This window comes from Heliconius melpomene, chromosome 19, assembly GCF_056956725.1.
Source record: "Heliconius melpomene rosina isolate 202511_hmr_F chromosome 19, ASM5695672v1, whole genome shotgun sequence".
Lineage (NCBI taxonomy): Eukaryota > Metazoa > Arthropoda > Insecta > Lepidoptera > Nymphalidae > Heliconius > Heliconius melpomene.
The window spans coordinates 12,400,523-12,409,909 of NC_140407.1; the positions used below are offsets into that span (position 1 = coordinate 12,400,523).

At 29.4% G+C, this 9,387-nt stretch overlaps 2 protein-coding genes across 3 annotated transcripts; both read right to left on the reverse strand.

Moving 5' to 3' along the window:
* Positions 1–604: 604 nt before the first annotated feature.
* On the reverse strand, positions 605–6,684 carry Tsp97E (Tetraspanin 97E). Of its 2 annotated transcripts, XM_085203308.1 has the most exons (7): positions 6,403–6,684; positions 6,149–6,316; positions 5,434–5,532; positions 5,223–5,348; positions 4,019–4,150; positions 3,446–3,546; positions 605–2,154 (listed from the first exon to the last, which is right to left on the reverse strand). In XM_085203308.1, the coding sequence occupies exons 1-6, from the start codon at positions 6,460–6,462 to the stop codon at positions 3,472–3,474; spliced, it is 660 nt and encodes a 219-aa protein (XP_085059434.1). In that variant the 5' UTR covers positions 6,463–6,684; the 3' UTR covers positions 605–2,154; positions 3,446–3,471. The 2 variants fall into 2 exon arrangements, with proteins under 2 accessions (XP_085059434.1, XP_085059433.1); XM_085203307.1 differs by lacking the exon at positions 3,446–3,546 and having other exon boundaries at positions 6,403–6,683.
* A 661-nt stretch (positions 6,685–7,345) lies between these two features.
* LOC146528799 (transmembrane protein 177) lies at positions 7,346–9,128 on the reverse strand. Its single transcript, XM_085203306.1, has 5 exons — positions 9,077–9,128; positions 8,692–8,970; positions 8,478–8,614; positions 8,108–8,199; positions 7,346–8,006 (listed from the first exon to the last, which is right to left on the reverse strand). Exons 2-5 carry the CDS (start codon positions 8,850–8,852, stop codon positions 7,419–7,421), a joined length of 978 nt encoding a protein of 325 aa, XP_085059432.1. The 5' UTR covers positions 8,853–8,970; positions 9,077–9,128; the 3' UTR covers positions 7,346–7,418.
* Between the last annotated feature and the right edge of the window lie 259 nt (positions 9,129–9,387).

Below are 9,387 nucleotides of genomic sequence, written 5' to 3' on the forward strand. Positions count from 1 at the left end.
TATAAAAAAAAATTAAAAAACGCTTTACGCTGTATCCCGCACACAGCAGGGTAGGCAGAGGGAAAATATTATACTTTCTCAATATTACAACTTCCTAAATAGGTAATATAAATGTAATAACATTGTAAATGTCACATTCAGTTTTAGATTTCAGTATACACTGAGAGTTAAAGTGTGTAAATTTTATTGTCATTTTCAAGCTGAGTGATGTTTTAACAAAATGTACATTTATATTTTTTATATAAAAAATAAATTTACCTACTTATATGCGAGCTTCCTATGCGCATGGTGTGGGAAAATAGATTTACCAATGAAAATTAGTTTTATACGGATTCAGGTATTCTTTCTATCAAAATACTAGATACCCGCACATAACAGAGTAGGCAGAGGGAACCTGGGAACCGAGGGTTATGGCACCCCGATCCCAATTCACTAGCTCTACGCCGCGCTTTGCCCAGTTACCACAAAGAGAAAATGGAAATATTAAATATGTATTTCATTCCTCCCGAGTGGGAGTCGAATTGACACCGTCGCTTTTATCGTCACACCTTGTGCCACTAACTAATATTGGTGTTATTTTTATTTAAGTAATAATACAAGTATGTAATGCTTAACACTCTTTATTGGAAGTAAATTTACATGAATACATTGATAATAACATATTAATACATATAATTGATTACCTAATACGTCACTTCCGTTTACTGTAAATCAGAAATTGATATTTGATGAAATTATTTTTTATGATATAATCTACATAAAGAAAAATATAAAAAATACGTAAGTTAATTTAACCACATGAACTGAATTCGACGAAAAAACTAATTAAAAAGGATTTAAGGAATAAAACCCTAGTTCATTAATAATAACTATTATAAAAAAGGAATAAAATTAAAGCTACAAAGATAAGATATAATGATATGTTTTAAATCATACAATCCTAATAAAATGGCAAGATATTAAGCAAAATAAAAATTAAGCGCTTTTGCTGTATATTACCATTCAGCTTTGTATGTAGGTATATGTATTAACGAACGAATTTACTAAGATCTAAAAGAGTATATTCAAACATTCAACTTATTACGTTATTGACTAGCAAAAAATATACCACTTAGGTAATTGAATTATGATCACTGAAATATTCGCATATATAAAAAACTTAAACATAACATTACACAAATAACATTACCAATTCTGAGCAAATATTATTTTAGGTTTTATTTATTGAAAATTAATAAAATAAAATTGAAACTAATACGGCAAATTGAAAAATGAATCAATACAAAAAACATAATTAATGATCAAATTTAAAAAAACAAGTCACAAGCACAGTTTATTATACTTGCTACATGTATAAATAAATTTTCAATTCATTCAGCTTAGTTAAAATAGTAAGCACAATTAGCAGAAATACTTTTATTATTCTTATTTTTATATTGACAACAATACTCACTTACGAACACTAAATATGTAGTAGTTTAAAAAGAAATATAGAGGGGATGACACAAAATAATATTCAAATGACATCATTCGATATATAACTAAAAATGGCAAAAAAATGTAGACAGAAGAATGTATTCAAATATTTGACCACTATGAGCTAAGGCATGTAACCGTGGCGTTTAAACTACTTCATCCAACGGACAGGCTCTCTCTACCTGTCCTGTGGGAGATGTCTTGCTCTTACCGAAGGCCCTTAGCATTTTGAATTACTTGTTACGTAACGTTTGTTGTTAATTAGTTTAAAACAAAATATTTAAGTCACATATATATAGTGATAATAGCAAAATATGAATTATTTAATATTGTATTCAATTTTAAGAAATGTCTAGCCTTTATAGTTACGCGAGGTAAGACTAAACTTATTACTAGCTTATAAAGTTTTTCGGAAGAAATTTAACTACATAATTTTATATAAGATATTTACATCAAAATCCCCCGCTGTTCAGAGATGTTATTTTGTTACATTAGGAGAATTATTTCATTTGTATCTACTTAACATACACTTAACGGTCACCGGCTAATTCATCTAAAATTCATCTAGGAAACGCTTGTTTAGTACAAATAATTCTTTCTGGGAAATATAGCATGGGGTTCCTTGTAATTAGGGTCAGGTTGATTGCGGTAACGTCGAGCGAGCCAAACTGCGAACAGCTGCAAGAACACAATAAAAATAAAATGATTATTCCAATTCCACATTACAATTAATTTTCCATTTAATAGACACCTGAGGTCACATAGGACATAGTGTATGTATATATGTACATTATATTGGTGATCGATTTACAAATCATCCAGATTATTTACAGATGTTTATTTAATTTAATAATATAATAATTAACTGTATGATATGAGCATTTACATATATCTTCAGCTTTTTGATTATCATCTCAATAGATATTAAATATCTTTTAATAATTCAAACTTTTCATATTTATGTTATTTTTGAGCATTCCACATTTTTACATGTCAAATACTTAAGTAGTCATATTTTAATTAGCTACCATTACAATAGAAAATATATAAAAGCATGCATATAACACAAAGAACAAATCTATTTGACGTTTATTAATTATAGCAACAATTAAAATTATTTATTACGAAAGCACGATGCCCCGGTAGACCAATGTTTTTTACTTCAAAGGAGGAGAGATGATAAGGGTAATTTTTTGCCCACCAGCCATTTAATGCAAATGTTTTTTTTTCTTAGTATATCTCATGATAACACATATGCACATAATTTGTAGTGCAATCTCGAAAAGAATGAATTTATCTATATTATAGCCTAACAGTGCATAGTGTTAGTGACTCAAATAAAAATAGTACGGTCTACGAGTCACGGCCGCTGTGTAGTTAGGTTTTCTGAACTTATACGTATTGTTTCCTCTTCTATTTTCTCTGGAAGAAAATATTCGAAAGTAAGAAATATCCTAAAATTACAGCGGCCACGACTTGTTCACCGTAGTTTGTAAGTGAATGTTAATGTGGTTGGTACGCTTTATTAAGTAGAAGAATCAGAGAATACACAAATGATACACACTCCATAGTTGCGCAACAATTTCCTTAAGTACAACTTCTATCACTATTGTTTTTATAAAATAAACACAAAAAATACCACAACATGCTTAAATTTATACTAGAACTGTTTTTTTTTTAATTTGCGGCGGGCGTTGAATATAATTTTACCAACTCTTCTCCTTCGACATAAACGTCAAAAAGCATCATTTGATCCTCAAAATAAGAAAATGCATTCATATGTAAAACGATACAAAGCATAAATTTTGCATCTTAGATCATTAGAAAAAAAGGGCGTGAACTATAAGCATGGCACACTTAGTTCATATGGCAATTTAAATATACGGAACATGCTACTACATGCAAATTTAAGAAACCTTGTAAGTCTGTGCCATATGAGCAAGCTATAAGCAGCGCTAGACCAATCCACCTTTTAATCATTTATGTTGAGCCCATTCACAAAAATGCACTGGGATTAGCACGCGGGTCCTTTTGGTTTCGATATCGGACCGTCAACCAAACACCCAAAAACTGGAAAAACCATGTTGTTAGTCACACTGAGGCAAACACTACATAGCCCACAGAGTATCAATGTTATTTACAATACTGATGCACAAATGAAATGTTAGTTACTACTTTTTTATTATACCATTTTTTTTATTTCAATCAAATGTTCAGAATATTAAACACTATAATAATTTTTAACTTAAAATGCATATTATTTAATATCTATAATGAAAATATTTATTTTATTATCTATTAATAATTTGTAATTAATAAATTCTAATTATTTATTAATTTGATAGTATAAACTTTTTTTTTTATTTTAACACATTAATCACCAAAATCAATTGAAGACATCGAAGGTAAAAGTTTTTTCAAATTTGCAGTTCTATGGAGTGATGATATAAAATTGATTGACAATTGACCAAACATATCAAGAAAATAACGTTTTGAGTAGAATATAAGCTCTTCAATTATATGTAAATAAGTTGTCACATACCTCAGTAAAGCTGAAGAACAGACCAATTCCCCCACAAAGTTTAAATGCATTGTCAATTGTTTCTTTAAGATTTTCCATACATGGCTGACATTGACATTCTTTAGTTATGGGCATATTTTTACAGCATAGTCTCTGTAAATACATCAAATTCAATTGTAATTTATTTTGTTTTATTTATATATGAAGGAAAATATACAAAATTAATAAAATTCTTCCATCCCTAGGTAACTGACAAACAACACGCAGCTGAAACTAGAATCATAGAATGCTGAAATTTATTGAAATTCTTATGGCAACAGTCAAAAGAATATTATTAATTTTGCACTCCATATAAACAAAGATGCAGTGTCTTATATATATATATATATATATATATATGGCCATCAACTACTTTCAAAATTATTATATATATTGATATTGATATTATTTGCTCTCATTATTATAGCTTTTCTCAAATTATTTTATATTCTTTTTTACTTTTTTATTTTTTAACAATTATGCAATTAATGAACAAACCATTTTTTTATATTGAAAATTATATTGATTAATGATAGTACAACATTTTGTTAGCTTGGACATTGAAACATGAACCTACCTTGAACTTAAAAAAAAAAAAATTATTGTTATTTATTTAAATTAAACCATGAAAACTTAATTAAAATGCTACTACCAATATTGAATTATAGTTCAAACTTTGTATTGTTCGAGTCACTCTGCATCCCACATATATCAGAATAGACAGAGGGATTCTGAAGTCATTGCAAGTTAGGTGGTGTAAACTCAATGCCGTGCTTTGTCTCGACAGCACAGCAAAGAAATTAACATATTAAATGTTCCATTTCTTTGAGTGGGAATCCAACCAACCACCTGTCACATTTACAGTCACATGCATGTGCTCCTGCACCACAACTGGGCTTTAGTTTAAAATGTGGTATATACAAAGAAATTCTATATGAGTAAGTTGATTTGAAAAAAATATTTAGTTTTGTTTTTTTATCTAGAGATAAGAACAATGTCAATTAAGATAACCATTTACTGTGAAGAAAGAGCCCATAGATAAATCTATAACTGCAAAGACAAAGAAAGTCAGGGACAGAAAACTAGTATGCCACATAATATTAAGATTTTAAGCTATCATGAAAATGTACTCAATAACACATTATAATATGACAAATTTATTGTTATTGTTGCTAAAAAAACTTACATCAACCAAGCTGCAAGATGGATAATCAATTGTAGCATTATTTGGCATTATTCTGCTCTGGAATCCACAGCATTGAAATCTCTCTTGAACTTGCTCTTTTACATCCATATTGACTTTATTCCAGCCCTACAATATTTGAGTAATAGTAATAATTAATAAAAAAAACATGTTGTGTTGTATCATGCAGGGTACATAGAGAAAAAACATGTACCTGTTGAGCCAGCATCTCTTGTTGTTCAGAATTTACAGCTAAACAAGCACATGCAACGGAAAATTGCACTAAAAATAGCAGGAAAAGTATGACCATATACTATATTTTTGTTAAGGAATATATTATGCTTTATAAATACCATATAAAAATCCAATTTATACATGTGCAAATCTAATTAAAATTATTAATATAATAAATGTTGTAATGTTTACTATGCCTATAGGGCAATAGTTATATGAAGTGGCACCCACAGACCTGACAATTCTTTAGGGTAATTTTGATTTATCTCTTGCCTCTGGCTTGCCTTCATTGAAAGATGAGTAGATCACATACTATGCTAGAAGGAATAGCCATGTTCAATCAACATAATAAGATTGAAACCAGCTCACAAGCTCTGGCAAAGGCAAATGCAATGCAATGGCAATACTCCTCCACCTCTAGTCTCACTCTAGGCCAACTTTCTAACCACAATGGTTTTGACCCTGAGTCATTTACACAATGCCAATGCAATGGACATTTTGTGGAAATAGTAGCCTGCATAATGTTTCATACTTAAATATTTCTGTATACATTAAGAGGTCTTTACACATTGTTCCTGTGTCCCCATGCAAACCTTCCAAAAGCCTGGTTTTTTATGAACACAAGATTCAATGTAAGGAAGCAGAAAAATTATAATATTAACATTAACATTTTTCTCATAATTGAAAAAGGATACAAAAAACAACATCACTTGATGATGTTTAACAGCTCCAGCTAGTCCCAATAGTGAGATTAATATGAGAAATACACCACATGCTAGAATTCCTCCTACTATGGGGAGATTGGTCACTAAAGACGATGCCTGCCCGTACACTGCAACTGATATAAGGATAGAAGCTACCACCTGTCAATGTTTAAAAAGTTTAGAACGTAAGTATGTAAGAACAAATCTAAATCATAATTAGTATGAGATAAAATCGCAGTACTTACAACATAAAGAATATTTAATGCAATTAAAGCATTTTTTGAACAAGTGAACCCTCCACACATCCTGAATACAAATTATTTCAATCAATGACAACGATGTTTTGTCCTTGTAATTTTGTACCTTAATTTTCTTATAATGTAACAAACATTTATTTTAATCAACAAACTTTAAAATGTCTATATTGAATTAGGCCTTTTACTTTTGTTTCACAATTTATATTACATATAAGTCTTATGTCAGGCATGACATATCCGAGTTAGTTCTATTAGACAATGTCACTAATCAAAATAGACTGTTTCATATCTGACTTAAGATGAAAATCATGACCACAGAACACATTTGCTTGTGTTATGAATTTATGATTATAACTGTTCCGTTTTGGACAAGGATAAAATAGACATTACACTACTATTATAATTTAAATTTTAAAGTGATTTATTTTGTGTACCGTACGGTACTGTACGTACGCCGTTTTATTTAGATATAGTACCGTTCGGTAACGTGAGTTATTTAAGTAGGTATACTATAAAATAATGTTATAAAAAAAACAAATAATTAATATTACATACTATAAAGATAATACCGATTAGGTTGTCGTGGCGCAGCGGCACAAGGATCTGACTGTAACGCGACGGTTGTGGGTCCAATTTTCTGTTGAGATCCGCCACTCAACACGCAACATGTTTCGAAAAATTCGGCAAAAAGTGAGGAATAGAGTATTTTAACACTAGGTTCACTACAGCGTAAAGCTGAACAAAAAAACAGTATAGGTAACCAAACTTAAATAATTAATATTTTTTCCTTAAGTACACTAATTAATATTCATATACTTCAAGCGGGCAAAGCCCATCATAAGCACTATGCACCATTCGCAGAAACATTACGCCTAGCATAACATTAATGTCTCTTGTGGTTTTAAAACCAATGTTCCAAATAAAACCAATGTTATTTTAATGTTATTTTATTGTAATAACTACTTATACTTAAATTGTCTACTTTACATTTTTTATTACATTGCTTATTTAGTGTTGTTTATTTCTGAGGTTTCTTCATGAGCACTTTCATTAACCTCTTTCAATTTAAGTTCAAAAAATTGTTTTCTATGATTTAAGCTTATGTGGGGCTGTCTTAAGCTATAATTTTCATTACCCAATTTAGTATATTTACTTTTTCCTTCATCACCCATGAGTTCTCTTAAAGCTACATTCCTTTGTAATAATTTCTCATAAAATATTAAGCCAGCTTCAATATAATCTGGTCCAAGTTCACACAGTTTTTTGTCAACTTTGGTTTCATAATGAACTTCTGTCATATCTTTAAACAGAAAATAGGAACCCATGCCAAAAAGTCCTATGATAGAATAAAATATTCCTCTCAAAGATTGTGGTGCTGCATACAAGTTGAGTCTTCTATTTAAATATTGTGATAAATTATAAACAAAAAACACAGCTACAAATGGGTAGGTTGATTCAATCATAACTTTATTATTTTGAGTCATTAATATCTCTCTGCAGATTGCAAATTCTTTCACTTTATCTGACAGTATAAGAGCTTCTCCTAATTTACTGCCAATTTCTGAATTCAAATCCAAGTCTTTCTGATTCACCTGTAAGCATTGTAATATTTAAAAAAAATGTATATGTATAATAGTAATTTTAATAAAAAAAATAATTCCCTACTGTATTTTTATATATTTCCATTTCATACCTGAATTTTCTGTTTTTCTACATCATCTAATGATTTGTATGTAAAATTTACAGGTATTCCAACTAGCACACCAAATCTAGAGCTAGTGCTTCCTATAAATTAAAGTTGATTTATTACAAAAAAATGTGTTATTGTTTCACAACTTAATATTTTTTACATGTATCTCATAATATATATTTTTCATTGACACGGCGTTTTGCATATACCAGGGTTGGCAGAAGGAACCTTAAGAAACTCCATTCTTTAGTTTCCACCCAATTTGTTTTGTTTTGATAAAATGGGTGGAAAGCTTAGAATGGTCCTCTCTAATTAACCCGCTGTAGAGGAAAAACAGAATATAAATTAATCATATTATAAGAGATATTCTTACCAGCATGAAATAAGTCATAGCCGTAGACACTAAATGGTTGAATCAATTTCCTTTGCATATTATTTATTTTCAAGAGATCTAAACATTTTTCATACTTCTGCTGCAAATCATTTGGTAGATCCACAGGCTTACCATTGCTGCAAAATATATTTTAAGTGCAATCAAAATATCTAAGCAATTAAATAGTCAAAATAACACAAAAGCTTAACTCTACCTATATTGTTGTACAAAATCTTTGTACTTGCTTATAAGCAGTGTATGAGGTGTGAATCTAATTGCAGTAAGTGCAATACCGGTGCTCGTCACGACGACAAAAGAAAATTTACGTCCCTTTTCAGTCAAAAACCAAGATATAGGTTTTCTTGCTGACAACATTTCGGCAGCCTTGTATGAATGAAGATATTGCTTAATAAACAATATTTATTATTTATATAAAGAATTATACATTTTCCGAAGATTTAGTTTAAGGTTAGCAACCTAAGTCATCTGTGAGCTGTCATAAATATAAAATAAAATATTATATTATATTATATAAGGGATGCGAACTTTTAAATATTCATTAAAATAAGAGAGTTGTTTTTCAGACCATTACAACTTACAAATCGTAAAGCTTCTTATATAAATATTTTTTTGTTGGTAGTTTATTTAAAGATTTATTACGAGTTTCATTCGACGTAATCGATTGAATAAAATCGATTAACAAAATATAATATTAATAATTAATTTTCACAATTAAAAATAACAAAAATTTAAAAACACAATAGATTTTTTACCTGAACGTACCTAAAGTAATAAAACTATCATATGCTAATTATTAATAATTAAAAGTCAAGGTAAGCTTAAGTAAGTAGGTAGCACCAAATCGCTACCGTAACGTTTTATCTGCCATCTCTGAAGTCTGAAGTTTGAC